At 29.1% G+C, this 26312-nt stretch overlaps 2 protein-coding genes across 2 annotated transcripts in view; one reads left to right on the top strand and one right to left on the bottom strand.

Annotated features, from left to right (window-relative positions):
- Positions 1-1044: 1044 nt before the first annotated feature.
- LOC148180604 (jupiter microtubule associated homolog 1) lies at positions 1045-1787 on the bottom strand. Its single transcript, XM_088038006.1, has 2 exons — positions 1702-1787; positions 1045-1650 (listed from the first exon to the last, which is right to left on the bottom strand). Exon 2 carries the CDS (start codon positions 1647-1649, stop codon positions 1344-1346), a length of 306 nt encoding a protein of 101 aa, XP_087894132.1. The 5' UTR covers position 1650; positions 1702-1787; the 3' UTR covers positions 1045-1343.
- Positions 1788-4913: 3126 nt separating this feature from the next.
- Lgr4 (Leucine-rich repeat-containing G protein-coupled receptor 4) overlaps positions 4914-26312 on the top strand; it is a 154548-nt gene continuing 133149 nt past the window's right edge. Inside the window, exons 1-2 of the mRNA XM_088049831.1 lie at positions 4914-5003; positions 5365-5491. Of these exons, the coding sequence (XP_087905957.1) occupies positions 5428-5491 (64 nt within the window). The 5' untranslated portion in view covers positions 4914-5003; positions 5365-5427. The remainder of the gene's footprint in view (positions 5004-5364; positions 5492-26312) is intronic.

Here is a 26312-nt window from a genome sequence, read left to right as displayed (position 1 = left end):
AAGCATATAATTGAATGTTATACAAGTTGTTTATAAATGTTTCTAGCATCAAGGGTGGCTATGAAATGTCAAAGAAATTTGCCGCTTCTTATAAATGTGGGTTTTTTTAAATGACATTTGTAGTTAACCTCAATCATAGAGCAAAGTAAGTTTTGTGAAGAAAACTGTTCTAGTTGGGGTTTAAAACCTGAAAACCAAAAATTAAAAAAAGTAGCATTATAAATAATTTTTAAGATAGTCATATTCGCTATGAAAACAAAGCGGCAAAGCAGTGCACGACAGGAATTCCAGAGCCTTGATGCTAAAAACATTTATAAACACCTTGTATAATATCTGCCTAATCTACAATGAAGTTCCTTCGGTGCTTAAGGACTTAAAAATCAGTATTTTTAAAAAAATGTATTGAATGTTTATTAATTAATTTTTCTGCTGTTTATACTTCTTCTTTGTATTGATTTATTTTTTCTCTTTCATGCCTTCCATATTATTTTTTTGTTATTATTAAGAAGTTTGTATTTATTATTATGTTATAGGGTCAAAACCTTGATCAGTTCTACTGCCTTTTGGCTCTTTTTGTGATAAAAGTTTTTTCGGAATATTATTTTATTTTTATTTTGTCTAGTAAGTAAATTTGTGTTCGTTTCTTGTTGTTGTTCTTTTTTACCACAAATAAAGATTTATTATTATTATTATTATTACTTTATTATTGCCGATTGTTGCTGAAGACAGACATGAAGACTAAAATGAAGTTTAGAAGGCAAGCAAAACTGTGTCTTCATTTATTTCAAATAAACTAGTTGTATTATTGGTGGTAAGAGTTATAAATGGTTTTAATTTTGCGTGAAAAAGTAAAGTTGGAACAATAAAATGAACGTCGACACAAAAAATCAGCTTTATGGAAATGATTACAAACTTTTGAAATTTTTGTGTCTATTTTGCCTGGACTAAATGTAAGGTCACTGGATGAAAATTTCTTTTGAAAAAAAAGAAGAGAAATTTTCATCTAGTGACCGTAACTATAAGGGGTTTTGACAGAAGAGGCGGTTATTCAAAGCTGGTTTATTCGAATTGTCACACGAAATTTGGGTTCAATACAAAAGTGGCTAAATAGTGCAAAAATACACGAGTACAAACATTATAAAATAAAATAAATAAGAAATGTGATGACAAAAAAAAGTACAAGATTTTGATTGAGTATCACAAACACGCAGTTTTGAGGAAGAGCTTGGACGTTGACATAGCAAAACCCTGACACTTAAGTAACTGGCATATAAAAGTGCAACTTATAAATATCAAAGACATTCTCATGGTCATATAAAATCATCTGAACGCTTTCCTCGGCTTTACCAGAACCCCCCTGAAGAGAATCCGCCTGGAGGCACCCTTGGACGCGAAGTGGGCGCCGGCTCGGGGGCGGTTCTCGCCGCCTCCACTTTCGGCTCCCGCACAACAGGCGCAGGCTTTGGTTTCTCCGGAGTGCCGCCTTCTACAGTGAAAGACGAGATGTTCTTCGGGTTGCCCCTCTTCGGGGGCTCCTCGGGGGCGGAGTTCAAGCCCAAAACGTCGGTTTGGCCGCCGCCTGGGGGGCGGAGGACCCGGCTGGAGTTGCGGTCGTTGTTCAAGCCCATGAAAACGTTGGTTGAAGTCATTCTGGGGGTGAAAATGAGCGAGTTTAATGGATGAACGAAAACGCCGACTTACTTTGGTGATTCGGATGACAGTGGTACTGGTTCGCGCCGGTTTTGACCGGTTAGAACAAAGAAACCGACAAAAAAACGAGAAAGGCGCTAACCTGGAATTCCTAATTTGGCACTGATGGTCGCAAAGTTGGCTTTTCCAAGTCGGTTTTAGCACTTGTTGGACGCGGAGGTGGGAAAATGTGCGTTGATTGGCGGACGATGATAAAAGCGTTAAAAACCGTTAGGGAATTTTGGGGTTATGATGCGTATGAAATTTGACGCTTGTCACACCCACTCAGTCACTCACTCATCAAACTGTAGGAAACTAAAGTTACTAAAAATGAGAAGATATGCAACCAACAATACGCGCGTGTTTTGAGGGCTGCCGGGCCTTTGACCTTACATAGAGAAATTAATTCAGAAAATCTATAAAAATCCTAGTAAGACCAAAAAAGCAAATAATCTAAGACAGTAAAACTATCCACAACTTCAAACGCTTCTAATTCAGTTATTTATTGACGCATGTGGAAGATTCGCACAGTTTTGGATTCTATGTGAAATTCTGCGTAAAATGAGCAAGATTGCTCTATAAATAAGCGAGATATTGACCGAGTCTGAATTATATACCGAAAGGGAGCTAACTTCTACACTAAAAAAAGAAAATTTCGAACTCAATCGATCGATTACTAAGCTAAAAAATCGCGAGAAACTGATTTCGAAAACGGTTTTTTATATTACCCATAGTTTCGGAGATATCGGGCAAAATGGTTTTCGAACCTCCAAAATTTTGGCCCTCTGGCGACAACTCGAAAATTCAAACGCTTCTAATTCAGTTATTTGTTGACGGACAAGAAAAATAAAGGCAGTTTTGGATTCAGGGCGAAATTCTGCGTAAAATGAGTGTATCCAGCTCAAATTTGCTTAACAAGTAACCGAGATATCGACCGAATTAGATTTTCAAAGGGTGATTTTAGAGTCATTTTCAAGACGCTGTTTCGGGGCGAAAACTGCGTTTAGTAATATTGAATTATATATCAATCGAAAGAGCAGCTCGAGATCTATGAACTGTCTAAATCTCAGATCGATCAAGCAAATAGTTTACGATGGGTGATCAAAAAACGAAAAATTGAAAATTTTTCATCAATTTAGTCGCAAAATTTAGTGCCTAAAAAATTGATCATCGAATTTTGGACTTTTGAAGGCGGATTCTGAAATCAAATGACTCGAGAAAAACGATGGTAAAAACCGTTTTTCAAAATCTTTTGTAGTTTCGGAAATATTGAGCTTTGAAAATTTTCCAACTCTAAATTGAATATCCGAAACTTTGATTGCTAATAACTCAGTTATGTGTGGACTGATCTTAACGAATCTTGTTTTTTTGGATTCTGCGCAAAATTCTGCGTCAAATGAGTCCGTCCAGATCAAATGTTCTCAACAAATAGCCGAAATATCGATCGAATTAGATGTTCAGAGGCGGATTTTAAGATCATTTTCAAGACGCTTTTTCGGGGCAAAAACTGCATTTAGTGTTATTAAATTATATATCGATCGAAAGAGGAGCTCGAGATCTATCGACTGGCCAAATCTCAGATCGATCGGACAAGTAATTTACGAGGAGTGATCGAAAAACAAAAAATTGAAAATTTTTTATCGATTGGGATTTTTTTTGCCCAAATAATTTACCATCGAATTTTCGACTTTTGAGGGCTTATTCTTAAGTAAAATAAGCCAAAAATAAACGATGGCGCAATCTGTTTCTCAAAATCTTTTTTAGTTTCGGAAATATCGAGCTTTGAAATTTTTCCAACTCAAAATTCAATATTCCAAAATTTGATCGCTCATAACTCAGTTATTTCTGGACCGATCGTAACGAATTTTATAGTTTTGGATTCTACGCAAAATTCTGCGTAAAATGAGCACCAATAAGTTAAGATTGCTTTATAAACAAGCGAAATAGCGAGCGAGTCTAAATTAGAGACTGAAAGGCAGCCAACTTCTGCATTAAAAAAATAAAAATTTTGAAATCGAACTATCTAAGATCGATTTCTAAGGTAAAAACTTGCGAGAAAAACGATTCCGGAAAGGATTTCGTCATATTTGCCATAATTCCAAAGAAATCGGGAAAAATCGTTTTTGGAGCGTCAAAGTTTTAGTTCTCTGGCGACAAGTCGTAATTTCAAACGGCTCTAACTCATTTATTTGTCGACGGACGAAAAAAATTGTGGTAGTTTTGGATTCAACGCGAAATTCTGAGTAAAATGAGCCCATATAGCTCAAATTTCCTTAACAAATAACCGAGATATCGACCGAATTAGATATTCAGAGGGTGATTTTAGAGTCATTTTCAAGACGCTTTTTCGAGGCGAAAACACTGCATTTAGTATTATTGAATTTATATCGATCGAAAGAGCAGCTCGACATCTATCAACTGCCTAAATCTCAAATCGATCGGGCATATAGTTTACGAGGGCGACCAAAAAATAAAAAAAATTAAATTTTTTATCGATTGGGTCAAAAAAATTTTTTGCCCAAAAAATCGACCATTGTTTTTTTGACTTTTGAGGGCGTATTCCAAGGTAAAAAAGCCGGGAAAAACGCTGGTAAAAACCGTTTCAAAAAATCTCTTATAGTTTCGGAAATATTCGACTTTGAAAAATTTTCAACTCAAAATTCAATACTCGAAACTTTGATCACTCATAACTCAGTTATTTGTAGGCCAATCTCATCAAGTCCCACGTTTTTGGATTCTGCGTGAAATTCTGCGTAAAATGAGCACCAAAATGAGAAGAACACACTGAGATTTAGACAGAAAAAAAAACATGGACAAGTGCAAAGAAAACTCAGAGAATCTAGAGAAAAAAACCAAAAAGAATTTCGAACCGTTTTTCTTGCGCTCCGGACCTCCGGATCAAAACCACCACCCCCCAAACCCCGGAATCCAATCCAAACTTTTAAATAAATAATTAGCGAAACCAATTAAACCACACACATGTCTGATAAGCCGTCCATTGTTGAATGTTTACACTCCATGTTTATGTCGTAAAATCAGAGAAAACAAATAATTCCGCGATCACTTCTTTCTGTTTACATTTTATTAATCTTTTACAGACTCTCACCAATAACTCAGCCTTCCCTTAAGCACCGAAAAACAAGCAAATGTCCTCGAAAGTTTTGCGCAGTTTAGCTCCGCAAAGGCTCTATTACCCCGAAAGCGCTTCCTCGAGTTTCAGTGAGCGTCGCAACGCCGTTAAACGCGCGTCGTTTCGTTCTGGGAGAGCAGTGCGTTTCTAATTCCCAATTCTTTTTCCGTGCGAATAAACTATGGTAAGTCAGAGACGAAAAAAATGAGTTTTCCGATTCTATTTCTGTGGAAAATGTTTTTTTTCGGAAAATCCTCGCGACCTTGTCGGAATTAATTCCCGCAAACAAATTGTCAATGAACGTGCTAAAAGATTCCAGCAATAAAATTAGCATTTGTATAAAAGATAATTCATGTGTATATTTGACAAGCATTTAGTCGTGTTTATCTCATGTCAGAATCCTTCTTCTCCTCTTTCCCAACGATTCAGTGTTTATAATCGTCCGTTTGCGCCTCAAAAAACCGCTCCAATTACGATTCGTGTTAACAGAAAATGCGATTGATTTGTGCCAAAGTCGACGAAAGTCAAAGTTTCTTCTGTTTCAGGTGAAGTTGGAAAATGTGCGCGTTGAAGGTCGGCACGCTGCGGAGGAGTAAAAACGTGTGAAGATGACGGAACTGTTTTTTTTTATCAGTGTTTTTTTAGTTAATGCACCGCAACGGTTTGTGACAGGTAGGTTTGTGATATGGAGGAAATTGAATGGGAGCTTTCACTTGCACGAGTGTATAAATATTTATTTATAAGCGCGGTTTTGTAAGGAAGGAGGTGGGAAAATGGGGGAGTTTTCCGAGGGGGTTTAATCCAATTTTCGTTGGAAAAATGATGAGTTCTTGTTCGGATTAGATCAAAGAACTAATTCGCAACGAGTGCTTCGATGGCTTTAAATTCGTTAAATTCCTCAGATGTCGCGGGTGCATTCTTTGGATTTGTGTCGGTTGGAGTTTAAGCGCTTCTAATTGGATTACTTATTGGTGGATTCTGCGTGAAATTCTGCGTGAAATGAGCACGAATAGTTTAAGATTGCACCGTAAATAAGCGAGATATCGAGCTTTATTCCTTTCGCAACTAAAATTTTATTATTCGCAACTTTACACGCTTCTAATTCCATTGTTTATTGACGGATTTGAATATATGGCACAGTTTTGGATTCTGCGCAAAATTCTGCGTAAAATGAGCACCAATAGTTTAAGATTGCTTAATAAGTAAGCGTGATATCGATTGAATTAGATTTGCATACATAATTTTTTCAATAAAAGTCAATTTTTATGTAAGACCGGATCAGAAAATTTGCGAGAAAAACGTTATTTGTAAGTGTACGAGATAAATTCGCATACTTTTGGATTCTGCGTAAAATTCTGCGTTAAATGAACTTCAATGACTTGTGTTTGCTTTGCAAATAAATGAGAAATTGACTAATTTAAGTGCACTAATATTTTTCTTGTTCTAAAATTTTGTTTTCGGTCATTATTAATGATCGTTTCAAGGGCATTACCTCTAAAAATATTAGATTTTTATGTATCTTTGAAATTGTGAGAACTATGAAATTTAATAGAAATTTGAAAATTTTGTGTTTGCCAATAAAACAAAAATTTCTAAAAATTCGAATTTTGGTCCTAAATTGTTGTATTTTAGCACAAGTAATGATCAATCGTTTTAGATCCATTAGATCTGCAAAATTTCAGGCTTTTAGAATCATAAGATTTAATAGAAATATTTTAAAATTTCTGCTCATGTCAAAATTCAATATTCAAAATTTTAATCGCTTCTAGCTCAGTTATTTGTAGACCTACGTTAAAAATTCGCACAGTTTTGGATTCTGCGTGAAATTCTGCGTGAAATGAGCCAAACAGTTTAAGATTGCCCCGTAAATAAGCGAGATATCGAGCTTTATTCCTTTCGCAACTAAAATTTTATTATTCGCAACTTTACACGCTTCCAATTCCATTGTTTATTGACGGATTTGAGTATATGGCACAGTTTTGGATTCTGCGCGAAATTCTGCGTAAAATGAGCACTAATAGTTTAAGATTGCTTAATATGTAAGCGAGATATCGCTCGAATTAGATTTGCATACATTATTTTTTCGATAAAAGTCAATTTTTATGTAAAACCGGATCAGAAAATTTGCGAGAAAAACGTTATTTGTAGGTGTACGAGATAAATTCGCATACTTTTGGATTCTGCGTAAAATTCTGCGTTAAATGAACTTCAATGACTTGTGTTTGCTTTGCAAATAAATGAGAAATTGACTAATTTAAGTGCACTAATATTTTTCTTGTTCTAAAATTTTGTTTTCGGTCATTATTAATGATCGTTTCAAGGGCATTACCTCTAAAAATATTAGATTTTTATGTATCTTTGAAATTGTGAGAACTATGAAATTTAATAGAAATTTGAAAATTTTGTGTTTGCCAATAAAACAAAAATTTCTAAAAATTCGAATTTTGGTCCTAAATTGTTGTATTTTAGCACAAGTAATGATCAATCGTTTTAGATCCATTAGATCTGCAAAATTTCAGGCTTTTAGAATCATAAGATTTAATAGAAATATTTTAAAATTTCTGCTCATGTCAAAATTCAATATTCAAAATTTTAATCGCTTCTAGCTCAGTTATTTGTAGACCTACGTTAAAAATTCGCACAGTTTTGGATTCTGCGTGAAATTCTGCGTGAAATGAGCCAAACAGTTTAAGATTGCCCCGTAAATAAGCGAGATATCGAGCTTTATTCCTTTCGCAACTAAAATTTTATTATTCGCAACTTTACACGCTTCCAATTCCATTGTTTATTGACGGATTTGAGTATATGGCACAGTTTTGGATTCTGCGCAAAATTCTGCGTAAAATGAGCACCAATAGTTTAAGATTGCTTAATAAGTAAGCGTGATATCGATTGAATTAGATTTGCATACATAATTTTTTCAATAAAAGTCAATTTTTATGTAAGACCGAATCAGAAAATTTGCGAGAAAAACGTTATTTGTAGGTGTACGAGATAAATTCGCATACTTTTGGATTCTGCGTAAAATTCTGCGTTAAATGAACTTCAATGACTTGTGTTTGCTTTGCAAATAAATGAGAAATTGACTAATTTAAGTGCACTAATATTTTTCTTGTTCTAAAATTTTGTTTTCGGTCATTATTAATGATCGTTTCAAGGGCATTACCTCTAAAAATATTAGATTTTTATGTATCTTTGAAATTGTGAGAACTATGAAATTTAATAGAAATTTGAAAATTTTGTGTTTGCCAATAAAACAAAAATTTCTAAAAATTCGAATTTTGGTCCTAAATTGTTGTATTTTAGCACAAGTAATGATCAATCGTTTTAGATCCATTAGATCTGCGAAATTTCAGGCTTTTAGAATCATAAGATTTAATATAAATATTTTAAAATTTCTGCCCATGTCAAAATTCAATATTCAAAATTTTAATCGCTTCTAGCTCAGTTATTTGTAGACCTACGTTAAAAATTCGCACACTTTTGGATTCTGCGTGAAATTCTGCGTGAAATGAGCCAAACAGTTTAAGATTGCCCCGTAAATAAGCGAGATATCGAGCTTTATTCCTTTCGCCACTAAAATTTTATTATTCGCAACTTTACACGCTTCTAATTCCATTGTTTATTGACGGATTTGAGTATATGGCACAGTTTTGAATTCTGCGCGAAATTCTGCGTAAAATGAGCACCAATAGTTTAAGATTGCTTAATAAGTAAGCGAGATATCGCTCGAACTAGATTTGCATACATTATTTTTTCGATAAAAGTCAATTTTTATGTAAGACCGGATCAGAAAATTTGCGAGAAAAACGTTATTTGTTGACGTACGTAAAAAATTCGCCCAGTCTTGGATTCTTCGTGAAATTTTGCGTAAAATGAGCACCAATAACTTGTGTTTGTTTTTCAAAATAAATAAGAAATTGACCAATTTAAGTGTACTAATATTTAACCCCAAAACACTGTTTGTTCTAAAATTTTGTTTTTGTTCATTATTAATGAACGTTTCAAGGGCATTACGTCTAAAAAGATTCGATTTTTATGTATCTTTGAAATTGTGAGAACTATGAAATTTAATAGAAATTTGAAAATTTTGTGTTTACCAAAAAAACAAAAATTTCTTAAAATTAGAATTTTAGTCCTAAAATTTTGTATTTTGGCACAAGTAATAATCGTTTTAGATCCATTAGATCTGCAAAATTTCAGGCTATTAAAGTCATAAGATTTAATAGAAATTTTTTAAAATTTCTGCTCATGTCAAAATTCAATATTCAAAATTTTAATCGTTTCTAGCTCAGTTATTTGTGGACTTACGTTAAAAATTCGCACAGTTTTGGATTCTGCGTGAAATTCTACGTAAAATGAGTGCCAACAGTTTAAGTTTGCTCCGTAAATAAGCGAGATATCGACCGAATCAGAATTAGAGACCGTAAAGTTTTAGATAAAAAGAAAAAAAATCGAATTCGGGATATGTAAGACCGATTTCTGCGCTTAAAAATCGCGAGAAAAACGATTGCAAAAATAGTTTCTTTATATTTGTGTAAATTTTGGAGATATCGAGCAAAATTGTATTCAAACCTCCAAAATTTTGGCCCTTTGACGACAACCCAAAATTTCAAACGCTTCTAATTCGGTTATTTCTTGACGTACAAGAAAAATAAAGATATTTTTGGATTCAACGCGAAATTCTGCGTAAAATGAACCCATATAGCTCAAATTTCCTCAACAAATAACCGACATATCGACCGAATTACATTTTCAGAGAGTAATTTTAGGGTCATTTTCAAGACGCTGTTGCGGGGCGAAAACTGCATTTAATATTATTGATTTATGTATCGATCGGAAGAGCAGCTCGAGATCTATCAACATACCAAATCTCAAATCGATAGAGCAAGTAGTTTACAAAGGGCGATTAAAAAATGAAAAATTTAAAATTTTTCATTAATTGAGTCGCAAAATTTTTTTGACGAAAACATTTTTTATATAATTTTTGATTTTGAAGGGCGTATTTTTAAGTAGAATGAGCCGGAAAAAACGCTGGTAAAAACCGTTTCAAAAAATCTCTTGTAGTTTCGGAAATATTCAACTTTGAAAATTTTACAACTCAAAATTCAATATCCGAAACTTTGAGCGCTCATAACTTAGTTATTTGAAGCCCGATTTCAACGAATCTTACGTTTTTGGATTTTGCGTGAAATTCTGCGTAAAATGAGCACCAATACTTTAAGATTGCTCCCTGAATAAGCTCACGATATCACTATCGACCGATCGAAACTTAGAAACTCGATTTTTAATTCACCTAAAATGTGAAGAACACACTGAGATTGAGACAGAATTTAAAAAAAAACATTGACAAGTCGATCAAAGGTCTATCAACTGGTAAAATCTCAGATCGATCATGCAAATAGTTTACGAGTGGCGATCAAACTACAAAAAACTGAAAATTTTTCATCGATTGAGTCGCAAAATTTTTTTGCCCAAAAAATCGACTATTGAATTTTTGACTTTTAAAAACGGATTCTAAAGTAAACTGAGCCTAGAAAAACGCTGGTAAAAACCGTTTCTCAAAATTTTTTGTAGTTTCGGAGATATTGAGCTTTGAAAATTTTTCTACTCAAAATTCAATATCCGAAACTTTGATCGCTCATAACTCAGTTATTTGTAGGTCGATCTTAGCAAATATTACGTTTTTGGATTCCACGTGAAATTCTGCGTAAAATGAGCACCAATACGTTAAGATGGCTTTATAAATAAGCGAGATAGCGAGTCTGAATTAGGGGCCGAAAGGCAGCTAACTTCCATACTGTAAAAAATAAAATTTCGAATTCAAACACGAATTCAAAGACAAATTTTTAAACTAAAAAGTCGCGAGAAAATCGATTTCGAAAAGAGTTTTGTTTTTATTCGCCTTAATTCCAGAGATTTCGGGCTAAATCGATTTCGAACTTCCGAAATTTGAAACGTCTCTAATTCAGTTATTTGTTGACGGACGCAAAAAATAAAGGTTTTGAATTCAGCGCGAAATTCTGCGTAAAATGAGCCCACACAACATAAATTTACTTCAGAAATAAACTAGCTATCGACTAAATTTAATTTTCAGAAGGCGCTTTTGAAAAAACTTTTTCTAAAAATTTCTAAAAAATTCCTCTTTGATTCTAAAATGTATGTATGTGTATTTGGGCATAATTTTTTTAGTGGTGGTTTTTCTGAAAATATTCAATTTTTTATATTTAAAATTATCAGGTTGGTGGCAGTTTGAAAATTTTGTTATTTTTAATAGAATAAAAATTTCTAAAAAGTCAATTTTTGGTTCTAAAATTTTATAATTTTAGAATTAATGCTTGAAAAACGGGAAATTTAACTAACCAAAAATAATCTAAAGAAAACTTTTAATTATTGCAATTGCATCGCTCACAGTTTTCGCTGATTAAAAAAAGTTTTCAATCTCCATGATTAGAGTAAAATTATTCAGAAACATTCTTAAGCTGCAAATTCAAAGGAATTTCTCTGGGGCATCAATTTGAAGCAAAATTCTAATTTTCCGAACGAAGATGTCTATTAAAATGAATGTAGACGTCTCTAAACGAGCAAATATTGCTGCTAATTCCCTCAAAAGCTTTAAAATCCTTGACACAAACAGTTCGCATACTCCTCATAATTACATTATCATAAAATTTCTCAGAAAAATTCAAGATATCAAGTTTCAACTCCGCTAATTTGTCTTCACTGAAGTGTACACAATAATCAATTAGCCCCATAAAATCAATACCCGATAATCATAACTTCCAGCTCACGCACAGTTCTTTAAACCTGTTGGAAATCTTCGCCCTCAAGTTTGCAGGAATGTAATTATCTCGCTAAAATCGAGAGCCGCATATAAACAGAACCGTAGCAGAAGGAAATTTGTCAAAGAACAGCACTTGGTGTTATTCCCTTAAGTACTTCGTTCTAACAAGGGAAACACTCAATTATTTCTTAATTGTAATTGCTGGCATAAAGGCGACTAATACTAATTTACGTCAATCGAGGAAACTCGAAGACATCAATCACGACGTGTCGTAAACGCGCGTTTTTCCGGTTAAGTTGTAGCTTTCGTACCGAAACTAATAATTTTTCCATCGCTTTATTAATATCGGAAAATTAGAGTTTAATCATCGCATCTCCTCCTTAATAGCCTTTATGTAAACTTTTTTTAATTAAAATTAACGTTTACTTAATAAATGAGGCTTTTCACGAATAAAAAACATCAAATTACACTACGCTTTTCTATAGAGGGGATTTGAGCTAATCTAAAGCTGAAAAGTGGAAAGTGCGACGACTTTATTGGATGGGAAATTAAAATTTTTCACACATTCAAAGTGGGGGGAGCGATTGGCGACATTTTCTGTTGGGAGTGCAAAGTTTAAAGGTCGGGGAGGAAAAGTTTTCCGGTGGTTTGACAATGAGGGATGCGCTTTTAGTCCGGTAATAACACATTTCTAAATAATGGATTTTAGAAAGTTTTTAGAACTGTTTTTGTACACTCTTTAGAATTTTAAGAGGATAGAGTACGGAAAAGGAAGAACTTACAAACTCCTCAGGAAGACAAAATAGACGAAAAAAGGTTATCTGGTAAATTTGGATTTTAGGGTCATTCTGAAAATAAAAAATTCTAAAATTCTTATTTCTGGTGCTAAAATTCTGAAATTTGCCTCACCTATAAACCGCTTTTAGAATAGCAACTCCACTAAATTTCAATGATTTATTGTTACAATTGTGGACTTTACAGACAGTAATTGAAAATTTTGAATTTTGGAGTCACTTTGGAAATGAAAAATTCTAAAATTCTTATTTTTTGTTCTAGAATTCTGAAATTTTACTCAATTAATAAGCACTCCTAAAGAAATAACTACACAAAATTTCAATAATTAAAAGTGAAAATTGTGGGATTCACAAATGGTAATTGAAAAATTTAAGTTTTGGTGTCATCCTGAAAATAAAAATCCTAAAATTCTTATTTCTGATTGTAAAATTCTGAAATTTCACTAAATTAATAAGCACTGTTAAAGCTACAACTCCACTAAATTTCAATGCTTTAACGTTAAAATTGTGGAATTTACGAAAAATAATTAAAAATTTTGAATTTTTGAGTCATCTTGAAAGTAAAAAATTCTAAAATTCTTATTTTTGATTGTACAATTTTAAAATTTCACTAACTTAATAAGCACTGTTGAAGCTACAACTTCACTAAATTTCAATGCTTTACCGTTAAAATTGCGGAATTTACAAAAAATAATTAAAAATTTTGAATTTTTGAGTCATCTTGAAAGTAAACAATTCTAAAATTCTTATTTTTGATTATAAACTTTTGAGACTTTATTCGCTTAATAACAACTTTTAAAGTAATAATTTAACTAAATTTCATTAATGTACCGTTAAAATTGTGGGATCTACAGACGGTAATTGAAAATTTTAAATTTTGGAGTCACCTTGGAAATTAAAAATTCTAAAATTTTTATTTTTTGTTCTAAAATTCTGAAATTTTACTCAATTAATAAAATCTTCTAAAGAAATAACTACACAAAATTTCAATAATTAAAAGTGAAAATTGTGGGATTCACAAATGGTAATTGAAAAATTTAAGTTTTGGTGTCATCCTGAAAATAAAAATTCTAAAATTCTTATTTCTGATTGTAAAATTCTGAAATTTCACTAAATTAATAAGCACTGTTAAAGCTACAACTCCACTAAATTTCAATGCTTTAACGTTAAAATTGTGGAATTTACGAAAAATAATTAAAAATTTTGAATTTTTGAGTCATCTTGAAAGTAAAAAATTCTAAAATTCTTATTTTTGATTGTACAATTTTAAAATTTCACTAACTTAATAAGCACTGTTGAAGCTACAACTTCACTAAATTTCAATGCTTTACCGTTAAAATTGCGGAATTTACAAAAAATAATTAAAAATTTTGAATTTTTGAGTCATCTTGAAAGTAAACAATTCTAAAATTCTTATTTTTGATTATAAACTTTTGAGACTTTATTCGCTTAATAACAACTTTTAAAGTAATAATTTAACTAAATTTCATTAATGTACCGTTAAAATTGTGGGATCTACAGACGGTAATTGAAAATTTTAAATTTTGGAGTCACCTTGGAAATTAAAAATTCTAAAATTTTTATTTTTTGTTCTAAAATTCTGAAATTTTACTCAATTAATAAGATCTTCTAAAGAAATAACTACACAAAATTTCAATAATTAAAAGTGAAAATTGTGAGATTCACAAATGGTAATTGAAAATTTTAAGTTTTGGTGTCATCCTGAAAATAAAAATTCTAAAATTCTTATTTCCGATTGTAAAATTCTGAAATTTCACTAAACTAATAAGCACTGTTAAAGCTACAACTCCACTAAATTTCAATGCTTTAACGTTAAAATTGTGGAATTTACGAAAAATAATTAAAAATTTTGAATTTTTGAGTCATCTTGAAAGTAAAAAATTCTAAAATTCTTATTTTTGATTGTACAATTTTAAAATTTCACTAACTTAATAAGCACTGTTGAAGCTACAACTCCACTAAATTTCAATGCTTTACCGTTAAAATTGTGGAATTTACAAAAAATAATTAAAAATTTTGAATTTTTGAGTCATCTTGAAAGTAAACAATTCTAAAATTCTTATTTTTGATTATAAACTTTTGAGACTTTATTCGCTTAATAACAACTTTTAAAGTAATAATTTAACTAAATTTCATTAATGTACCGTTAAAATTGTGGGATCTACAGACGGTAATTGAAAATTTTAAATTTTGGAGTCACCTTGGAAATTAAAAATTCTAAAATTTTTATTTTTTGTTCTAAAATTCTGAAATTTTACTCAATTAATAAGATCTTCTAAAGAAATAACTACACAAAATTTCAATAATTAAAAGTGAAAATTGTGAGATTCACAAATGGTAATTGAAAATTTTAAGTTTTGGTGTCATCCTGAAAATAAAAATTCTAAAATTCTTATTTCCGATTGTAAAATTCTGAAATTTCACTAAACTAATAAGCACTGTTAAAGCTACAACTCCACTAAATTTCAATGCTTTAACGTTAAAATTGTGGAATTTACGAAAAATAATTAAAAATTTTGAATTTTTGAGTCATCTTGAAAGTAAAAAATTCTAAAATTCTTATTTTTGATTGTACAATTTTAAAATTTCACTAACTTAATAAGCACTGTTGAAGCTACAACTCCACTAAATTTCAATGCTTTACCGTTAAAATTGTGGAATTTACAAAAAATAATTAAAAATTTTGAATTTTTGAGTCATCTTGAAAGTAAACAATTCTAAAATTCTTATTTTTGATTGTAAAATTCTGAAACTTTATTCACTTAATGACAATTTTTAAAGTAATAATTTATCTAAATTTCATTAATTTAACGTTAAGATTGTGGGATCTACGGACGGTGATTAAAAATTTTGAATTTTTGGGTCAACTTGGAAATGAAAAATTCTAAAATTTTTATTTTTTGTTCTAAAATTCTGAAGTTTTACTCAATTAATAAGCACTCCTGAAGAAATAACTTCACAAAATTTCAATCATTAAACGCGAAAATTGTGGGATTCACAAATGGTAATTGAAAATTTTAAGTTTTGGTGTCATCCTGAAAATAAAAATTCTAAAATTCTTATTTCCGATTGTAAAATTCTGAAATTTCACTAAACTAATAAGCACTGTTAAAGCTACAACTCCACTAAATTTCAATGCTTTAACGTTAAAATTGTGGAATTTACGAAAAATAATTAAAAATTTTGAATTTTTGAGTCATCTTGAAAGTAAAAAATTCTAAAATTCTTATTTTTGATTGTACAATTTTAAAATTTCACTAACTTAATAAGCACTGTTGAAGCTACAACTCCACTAAATTTCAATGCTTTACCGTTAAAATTGTGGAATTTACAAAAAATAATTAAAAATTTTGAATTTTTGAGTCATCTTGAAAGTAAACAATTCTAAAATTCTTATTTTTGATTGTAAAATTCTGAAACTTTATTCACTTAATGACAATTTTTAAAGTAATAATTTATCTAAATTTCATTAATTTAACGTTAAGATTGTGGGATCTACGGACGGTGATTAAAAATTTTGAATTTTTGGGTCAACTTGGAAATGAAAAATTCTAAAATTTTTATTTTTTGTTCTAAAATTCTGAAGTTTTACTCAATTAATAAGCACTCCTGAAGAAATAACTTCACAAAATTTCAATCATTAAACGCGAAAATTGTGGGATTCACAAATGGTAATTGAAAATTTTAAGTTTTGGTGTCATCCTGAAAATAAAAATTCTAAAATTCTTATTTCCGATTGTAAAATTCTGAAATTTCACTAAACTAATAAGCACTGTTAAAGCTACAACTCCACTAAATTTCAATGCTTTAACGTTAAAATTGTGGAATTTACGAAAAATAATTAAAAATTTTGAATTTTTGAGTCATCTTGAAAGTAAAAAATTCTAAAATTCTTATTTTTGATTGTACAATTTTAAAATTTCACTAACTTAATAAGCACTGTTGAAGCTACAACTCCACTAAATTTCAATGCTTTACCGTTAAAATTGTGGAATTTACAAAAAATAATTAAAAATTTTGAATTTTTGAGTCATCTTGAAAGTAAACAATTCTAAAATTCTTATTTTTGATTGTAAAATTCTGAAACTTTATTCACTTAATGACAATTTTTAAAGTAATAATTTATCTAAATTTCATTAATTTAACGTTAAGATTGTGGGATCTACGGACGGTGATTAAAAATTTTGAATTTTTGGGTCAACTTGGAAATGAAAAATTCTAAAATTTTTATTTTTTGTTCTAAAATTCTGAAGTTTTACTCAATTAATAAGCACTCCTGAAGAAATAACTTCACAAAATTTCAATCATTAAACGCGAAAATTGTGGGATTCACAAATGGTAATTGAAAATTTTAAGTTTTGGTGTCATCCTGAAAATAAAAATTCTAAAATTCTTATTTCTGATTGTAAAATTCTGAAATTTCACTAACTTAATAAGCACTGTTGAAGCTACAACTCCACTAAATTTCAATGCTTTACCGTTAAAATTGTGGAATTTACAAAAAATATTTAAAAATTTTGAATTTTTGAGTCATCTTGAAAGAAAACAATTCTAAAATTCTTATTTTTGATTGTAAAATTCTGAAACTTTATTCACTTAATGACAATTTTTAAAGTAATAATTTATCTAAATTTCATTAATTTAACGTTAAGATTGTGGGATCTACAGACGGTGATTAAAAATTTTGAATTTTTGGGTCACTTTGGAAATTAAAAATTCTAAAATTTTTATTTCAATTTCTAAAATTCTAAAATCTTACTCACGTAATGAGCACCCTTAAAGAAATAACGCCACTTAATTTCAATAGTTTAAAGTTAAAATTGTGAAGTTTATAGATAAAAATTTAAAAATTTTGAATTTTGGTGTTCTCCTGAAAATAAAAATTCTAAAATTCTAATTTCTGATTCTAAAATTCTGAATTTTTTTCTCGCTTATTAAGCGCTTTTAGGATAGTATCTGTAGCAAATTTTATTAATTTACCGGTAAAATTGTGGGATCTACAGACGGTCATTGAAAATTCTTAATTTTTGGCGTCACCTTGGAAATAGAAAATTCTAAAATTCTTATTTCTGGTTCTAAAATTTTGAAATTGTACTCAAAAATTTATTTTTGTATTTACAAAAAATAATCGAAAATTTTGAATTTTTGAGACATCTTGAAAGTAAAACATTCTAAAATTCTTATTTTTGATTGTAAAATTCTGAAACTTTATTCACTTAATGACAATTTTTAAAGTAATAATTTATCTAAATTTCATTAATTTAACGTTAAGATTGTGGGATCTACAGACGGTGATTAAAAATTTTGAATTTTTGGGTCACCTTGGAAACGAAAAATTCTAAGATTTTTATTTTTTGTTCTAAAATTCTGAAGTTTTACTCAATTAATAAGCACTCCTGAAGAAATAACTTCACAAAATTTCAATCATTAAACGCGAAAATTGTGGGATTCACAAATGGTAATTGAAAATTTTAAGTTTTGGGGTCATCCTGAAAATAAAAATTCTAAAATTCTTATTTATGATTCTAAAATTCTGAAATTTCACTAGCTTAATAGGCACTGTTAAAACTACAACTCCACTAAATTTCAATGTTTTAACCTTAAAATTGTGAAATTTACATAAAATAATTGAAAATTTTGAAATTTTGAGTTATCTTGAAAGTAAAAAATTTTAAAATTCTTATTTCTGATTGTAAAATTCTGAAATTTCACTAACTTAATAAGCACTGTTAAAGCTACAACTCCATTAAATTTTAATGCTTTAACGTTAAAATTGTGAAATTTACATAAAATAATTGAAAATTTTGAATTTTTGAGTCATCCTGAAAATAATAATTCTAAAATTCTTATTTCTGATTGTAAAATTCTGAAATTTCACTAACTTAATAAGCACTGTTAAAGCTACAACTTCACTAAATTTTAATGCTTTAACGTTAAAATTGTGAAATTTACAAAAATAATTGAAAATTTTGAATTTTTGAGTCATCTTGAAAGTAAAAAATTTTAAAATTCTTATTTTTGATTGTACAATTCTAAAATTTCACTAACTTAATAAGCACTGTTAAAGCTACAACTCCACTAAATTAATGCTTCACCGTTAAAATTGTGGAATTTACAAAAAATAATTGAAAATTTTGAATTTTTGAGTCATCCTGAAAATAATAATTCTAAAATTCTTATTTCTGATTGTAAAATTCTGAAATTTCACTAACTTAATAAGCACTGTTAAAGCTACAACTTCACTAAATTTTAATGCTTTAACGTTAAAATTGTGAAATTTACAAAAATAATTGAAAATTTTGAATTTTTGAGTCATCTTGAAAGTAAACAATTCTAAAATTCTTATTTTTGATTGTAAAATTCTGAAACTTTATTCACTTAATGACAATTTTTAAAGTAATAATTTATCTAAATTTCATTAATTTAACGTTAAAATTGTGGGATCTACAGACGGTAATTAAAAATTTTGAATTTTTGGGTCACCTTGGAAATGAAAAATTCTAAAATTCTTATTTTTGGTTCTAAAATTCTGAAATTTTATTGACTTAATAACGACTTTTAGACTAATAATTTCAAATAATTTTATTGTTTTAATGTTAATATTGAGGGATCTACAGACGGTATTTTAAAATTCTGAATTTTGGAATCATTCTAAAACTGAAAAATTTTAAAATTCTTATTGTTGATTTTAAAATTCAGAAATTTTATTTACTTAATAACGACTTTTAAAGTAATAATTCCACCAAATTTCATTGCCTTAACGTTAAAATTGTAGGATTTATAAAATGTAAGAAAAAGTTTTATATTTTAAAATTTTCCTAATAATAAAGTATTCTAAAATGCTGGAAATATGAAAAACTATTAACCCCAAAACAATAAAATTCGGAGGGGTTATTAACCTAAACCTATTTCTTAAGTGTGCTAAATTTCAAAATTTTAGACCAAGAAACCGAATTTTTAGAAGTGTTGAAATTCCAGTTTTGTTTCATTCTGCAAAATCTTATCCTAAATAATGTTTGTATGTCCCAAAGAACTCGACAGAACAATCCTAGCAAATCAAGGAGGATCTGATAAAATCTGTCAACAATGAAATGTCAAACAGTGCTACCAACCCTCCTGAAATTCCCCAGCCGACTCGCCAATCATCCCGGAACTCCATAACCATCGCAATTTTTTCAACGAGCTTCAAATCGACTCCAGTAAATGAAAAAACAATCAGATCAATCGCTTCATTGTGCGCATTTCCCCATTCGAACGTTACGTAATTTCATTTTACGTCTCCACCAGAAATTTCGGTTTCTATTTACATTAGCTCGTCTCACTCACTTTTTTCAGTCGTAAATCTATAATTATTCAGACACCATGCGTTCTCTTTACATTAATAATATTTTGATGATTTCGAGTCGAGATATTTTTAATTTCAATGAGAGAGTCAGTAAATTCCTAGGAACAATTATAAGCTTCCGAAACGGCGAAACGTTTACGGGCGGCAATGATCATTTCAATTTGCGTCTCGAATAAAAGTCGCGAATAAAACACGAATTAAACACAAAAGGTCTACTATAAAAATGTAGATCAAACCAATTCGGCCGGATTTCCGGCGTATAATTCTCGAATTTCGGATCGCCGGAGCTGTCAATAAAACGTTTCTATTGTGTTTTATCGAAGATTTCTAATTATAGTCCAGGCAAAATAAACATGAGCCTCGGAATAATTCGCATAAGGCTGATTTTTTGTGTGGACTTCTTTTTATTGGTCTAATAAATTGGCAAAAGTTCCTTCGTTCTTTATCAAATTTGCAACAAAAAACTTTATAATATTTTTCCTAGGAATAATCGTTTTCAAGATATATTGATTTTTTCGAAATTTACAAGAAATTGTATCTTTTTTACACCATTTTTAAAGTAATCAAGTATTTTGAGCGCATTTTTTTATAGCAGAATACATCGAAAAAGTCTGATCTACCAGATTTTCTAACATCGTATGAAATTAATTTTCTTCAGATTGAATTTCTTCGTGTATATTTTTCCAAGAAAACTTTTCAAAATAAAAATTTCTAAAAATTCAGTCCCTTGCCCTAAAATTTTGAAATTTAGTATAGTTGACAAACACGTCCCAAATATTAAAACCTTCAAATTTCACTGTATTCGGAGAAAAATTGACAAAGTTGCAAAATCTGATAAAAATTAGTAGACATGTTTGGTGCGCTCTCAAAATATAAATTTCTATAAATTCAGTTTCTTGCTCTAAAAATTTGAAACTTAGCATAACAGATAAACACGTCGCAATTATTAAAACCTCCAAATTTCACTGTTTTAGGAGAAAAATTGACAAAGTTACGAAATTTGAAAAAAATTAGTGGACATTTTTGGTGCGCCCTCAAAATATAAATTTCTATTAATTCAGTTTATTGCTCTAAAATTTTGAAATTTAGCATAACTGATAAACACGTCTCAATTATTAAAACCTCTAAATTTCACTGTTTTAGGAGAAAAATTAACAAAGTTACGAAATTTGATAAAAATTTGGGGAATTTTTTGGTTCGCCTTCGAAATGAAAATTCTTAAAAAATCAGTTTTTTGCTCTAAAATTTTAAAATTTAGCGTAACTGATAAACACGTCGCAAGTATTAAAACTTTCAAACTTCACAGTCTTAAAAGAAAAATTGACAAAGTTACGAAATTTGATAAAAATTAGTGGACATTTTTGGTGCGCCCTCAAAGTATAAATTTCTATTAATTCAGTTTTTTGCCCTAAAATTTTAAAATTTAGCATAATTGATGAACGCGTCGAAATTATTAAAATCTCTAAATTTCACTGTTTTAGAAAAAAAATTTACAAAGTTACGAATTTTGATAAAAATTAGGGAAAATTTTTGGTTTGCCTTTAAAATAAAAATTTCCAAAAATTCAGTCCCTTGCTCTAAAATTTTGAAATTTAGTATAATTGATGAACACGTCGCAATTATTAAAACCTCTAAATTTCACTGTTTTCGGAGAAAAATTGACAAAGTTACGAAATTTGATAAAAATTCGGAGAAATTTTTGGTTCGCCTTCAAAATAAAAATTTCTATAAATTTAGTTTTTACTCAAAAATTTTAAAATTTGGCATAATTGATAAACACGCCGCAATTATTAAAACCTCCAAATTTGACTGTTTTACGAGAAAAATTGACAAAATTACGAAATTTGATAAAAATGAATGGACATTTTTGGTGCGCGTTCAAAATATAAATTTCTATAAATTCAGTCCCTTGCTTTAAAATTTTGAAATTTAGCATAGCTGATAAACACGTCGTAATTATTAAAACCTCTAAATTTCACTGTTTTCGAAAAAAGTTGACAAGTTACGAAATTTGATAAAAATTAGGGAACATTTTTGGGTGACCCTCAAAATAAAAATTTCTAAAAATTCAGTCCCTTGCTCTAAAATTTTGAAATTTAGCATAGCTGATAAACACGTTGCAGTTATTAAAACCTTCAAATTTCACAGCTTTAGGAGAAAAATTGACAAAGTTACGAAATTTGATAAAAATTAGTGGAATTTTTTAGTTCGCCTTCGAAATAAAAATTTCTAAAAAATCAGTTTTTTGCTCTAAAATTTTGAAATTTATCATAGCTGATAAACACGTTGTAAATATTAAAACCTTCAAATTTCACTGTTTTAGGAGAAAATTTGACAAAGTTACGAAATTTGATGAAAATTAGTGGAATTTTTTGGTTCGCCTTCAAAATAAAAATTTCTAAAAACTCAGTCTCTTGCTCTAATATTTTGAAATTTAGTATAGTTGACAAACACGTCGCAGATATTAATACCTTCAAATTTCACTGTTTTCGGAGAAAAATTGACAAAGTTACGAAATTTGATAAAAATTAGTGGAATTTTTTAGTTCGCCTTCGAAATAAAAATTTCTAAAAAATCAGTTTTTTGCTCTAAAATTTTGAAATTTAGCATAGCTGATAAACACGTTGTAAATATTAAAACCTTCAAATTTCACTGTTTTAGGAAAAAATTTGACAAAGTTACGAAATTTGATAAAAATTAGTGGAATTTTTTGGTTCGCCTTCAAAATAAAAATTTCTAAAAACTCAGTCTCTTGCTCTAATATTTTGAAATTTAGTATAGTTGACAAACACGTCGCAGATATTAATACCTTCAAATTTCACTGTTTTCGGAGAAAAATTGACAAAGTTACGAAATTTGATAAAAATTAGTGGAATTTTTTAGTTCGCCTTCGAAATAAAAATTTCTAAAAAATCAGTTTTTTGCTCTAAAATTTTGAAATTTATCATAGCTGATAAACACGTTGTAAATATTAAAACCTTCAAATTTCACTGTTTTAGGAGAAAATTTGACAAAGTTACGAAATTTGATGAAAATTAGTGGAATTTTTTGGTTCGCCTTCAAAATAAAAATTTCTAAAAACTCAGTCTCTTGCTCTAATATTTTGAAATTTAGTATAGTTGACAAACACGTCGCAGATATTAATACCTTCAAATTTCACTGTTTTCGGAGAAAAATTGACAAAGTTACGAAATTTGATAAAAATTAGTGGAATTTTTTAGTTCGCCTTCGAAATAAAAATTTCTAAAAAATCAGTTTTTTGCTCTAAAATTTTGAAATTTAGCATAGCTGATAAACACGTTGTAAATATTAAAACCTTCAAATTTCACTGTTTTAGGAAAAAATTTGACAAAGTTACGAAATTTGATGAAAATTAGTGGAATTTTTTGGTTCGCCTTCAAAATAAAAATTTCTAAAAACTCAGTCTCTTGCTCTAATATTTTGAAATTTAGTATAGTTGACAAACACGTCGCAGATATTAATACCTTCAAATTTCACTGTTTTCGGAGAAAAATTGACAAAGTTACGAAATTTGATAAAAATTAGTGGAATTTTTTAGTTCGCCTTCGAAATAAAAATTTCTAAAAAATCAGTTTTTTGCTCTAAAATTTTGAAATTTATCATAGCTGATAAACACGTTGTAAATATTAAAACCTTCAAATTTCACTGTTTTAGGAGAAAATTTGACAAAGTTACGAAATTTGATGAAAATTAGTGGAATTTTTTGGTTCGCCTTCAAAATAAAAATTTCTAAAAACTCAGTCTCTTGCTCTAATATTTTGAAATTTAGTATAGTTGACAAACACGTCGCAGATATTAATACCTTCAAATTTCAGTTTTCGGAGAAAAATTGACAAAGTTACGAAATTTGATAAAAATTAGTGGAATTTTTTAGTTCGCCTTCGAAATAAAAATTTCTAAAAAATCAGTTTTTTGCTCTAAAATTTTGAAATTTAGCATAGCTGATAAACACGTTGTAAATATTAAAACCTTCAAATTTCACTGTTTTAGGAAAAAATTTGACAAAGTTACGAAATTTGATGAAAATTAGTGGAATTTTTTGGTTCGCCTTCAAAATAAAAATTTCTAAAAACTCAGTCTCTTGCTCTAATATTTTGAAATTTAGTATAGTTGACAAACACGTCGCAGATATTAATACCTTCAAATTTCACTGTTTTCGGAGAAAAATTGACAAAGTTACGAAATTTGATAAAAATTAGTGGAATTTTTTAGTTCGCCTTCGAAATAAAAATTTCTAAAAAATCAGTTTTTTGCTCTAAAATTTTGAAATTTAGCATAGCTGATAAACACGTTGTAAATATTAAAACCTTCAAATTTCACTGTTTTAGGAGAAAATTTGACAAAGTTACGAAATTTGATGAAAATTAGTGGAATTTTTTGGTTCGCCTTCAAAATAAAAATTTCTAAAAACTCAGTCTCTTGCTCTAATATTTTGAAATTTAGTATAGTTGACAAACACGTCGCAGATATTAATACCTTCAAATTTCACTGTTTTCGGAGAAAAATTGACAAAGTTACGAAATTTGATAAAAATTAGTGGAATTTTTTAGTTCGCCTTCGAAATAAAAATTTCTAAAAAATCAGTTTTTTGCTCTAAAATTTTGAAATTTAGCATAGCTGATAAACACGTTGTAAATATTAAAACCTTCAAATTTCACTGTTTTAGGAAAAAATTTGACAAAGTTACGAAATTTGATAAAAATTAGTGGAATTTTTTGGTTCGCCTTCAAAATAAAAATTTCTAAAAACTCAGTCTCTTGCTCTAATATTTTGAAATTTAGTATAGTTGACAAACACGTCGCAGATATTAATACCTTCAAATTTCACTGTTTTCGGAGAAAAATTGACAAAGTTACGAAATTTGATAAAAATTAGTGGAATTTTTTAGTTCGCCTTCGAAATAAAAATTTCTAAAAAATCAGTTTTTTGCTCTAAAATTTTGAAATTTATCATAGCTGATAAACACGTTGTAAATATTAAAACCTTCAAATTTCACTGTTTTAGGAGAAAATTTGACAAAGTTACGAAATTTGATGAAAATTAGTGGAATTTTTTGGTTCGCCTTCAAAATAAAAATTTCTAAAAACTCAGTCTCTTGCTCTAATATTTTGAAATTTAGTATAGTTGACAAACACGTCGCAGATATTAATACCTTCAAATTTCACTGTTTTCGGAGAAAAATTGACAAAGTTACGAAATTTGATAAAAATTAGTGGAATTTTTTAGTTCGCCTTCGAAATAAAAATTTCTAAAAAATCAGTTTTTTGCTCTAAAATTTTGAAATTTAGCATAGCTGATAAACACGTTGTAAATATTAAAACCTTCAAATTTCACTGTTTTAGGAAAAAATTTGACAAAGTTACGAAATTTGATGAAAATTAGTGGAATTTTTTGGTTCGCCTTCAAAATAAAAATTTCTAAAAACTCAGTCTCTTGCTCTAATATTTTGAAATTTAGTATAGTTGACAAACACGTCGCAGATATTAATACCTTCAAATTTCACTGTTTTCGGAGAAAAATTGACAAAGTTACGAAATTTGATAAAAATTAGTGGAATTTTTTAGTTCGCCTTCGAAATAAAAATTTCTAAAAAATCAGTTTTTTGCTCTAAAATTTTGAAATTTATCATAGCTGATAAACACGTTGTAAATATTAAAACCTTCAAATTTCACTGTTTTAGGAGAAAATTTGACAAAGTTACGAAATTTGATGAAAATTAGTGGAATTTTTTGGTTCGCCTTCAAAATAAAAATTTCTAAAAACTCAGTCTCTTGCTCTAATATTTTGAAATTTAGTATAGTTGACAAACACGTCGCAGATATTAATACCTTCAAATTTCACTGTTTTCGGAGAAAAATTGACAAAGTTACGAAATTTGATAAAAATTAGTGGAATTTTTTAGTTCGCCTTCGAAATAAAAATTTCTAAAAAATCAGTTTTTTGCTCTAAAATTTTGAAATTTAGCATAGCTGATAAACACGTTGTAAATATTAAAACCTTCAAATTTCACTGTTTTAGGAAAAATTTGACAAAGTTACGAAATTTGATGAAAATTAGTGGAATTTTTTGGTTCGCCTTCAAAATAAAAATTTCTAAAAACTCAGTCTCTTGCTCTAATATTTTGAAATTTAGTATAGTTGACAAACACGTCGCAGATATTAATACCTTCAAATTTCAGTTTTCGGAGAAAAATTGACAAAGTTACGAAATTTGATAAAAATTAGTGGAATTTTTTAGTTCGCCTTCGAAATAAAAATTTCTAAAAAATCAGTTTTTTGCTCTAAAATTTTGAAATTTATCATAGCTGATAAACACGTTGTAAATATTAAAACCTTCAAATTTCACTGTTTTAGGAGAAAATTTGACAAAGTTACGAAATTTGATGAAAATTAGTGGAATTTTTTGGTTCGCCTTCAAAATAAAAATTTCTAAAAACTCAGTCTCTTGCTCTAATATTTTGAAATTTAGTATAGTTGACAAACACGTCGCAGATATTAATACCTTCAAATTTCACTGTTTTCGGAGAAA

Source organism: Gnatocerus cornutus, chromosome 1 (genome assembly GCF_029298725.1).
Source record: "Gnatocerus cornutus isolate USDA-ARS CGAHR chromosome 1, icGnaCorn1.1, whole genome shotgun sequence".
Lineage (NCBI taxonomy): Eukaryota > Metazoa > Arthropoda > Insecta > Coleoptera > Tenebrionidae > Gnatocerus > Gnatocerus cornutus.
This window is presented reverse-complemented; position numbering and strand designations above follow the sequence as displayed.

Excerpts from the sequence above, each read along its gene's own strand:
- LOC148180604 (XM_088038006.1), bottom strand. The coding sequence starts at position 1,649 with ATGACTTCAACCAACGTTTTCATGGGCTTGAACAACGACCGCAACTCC.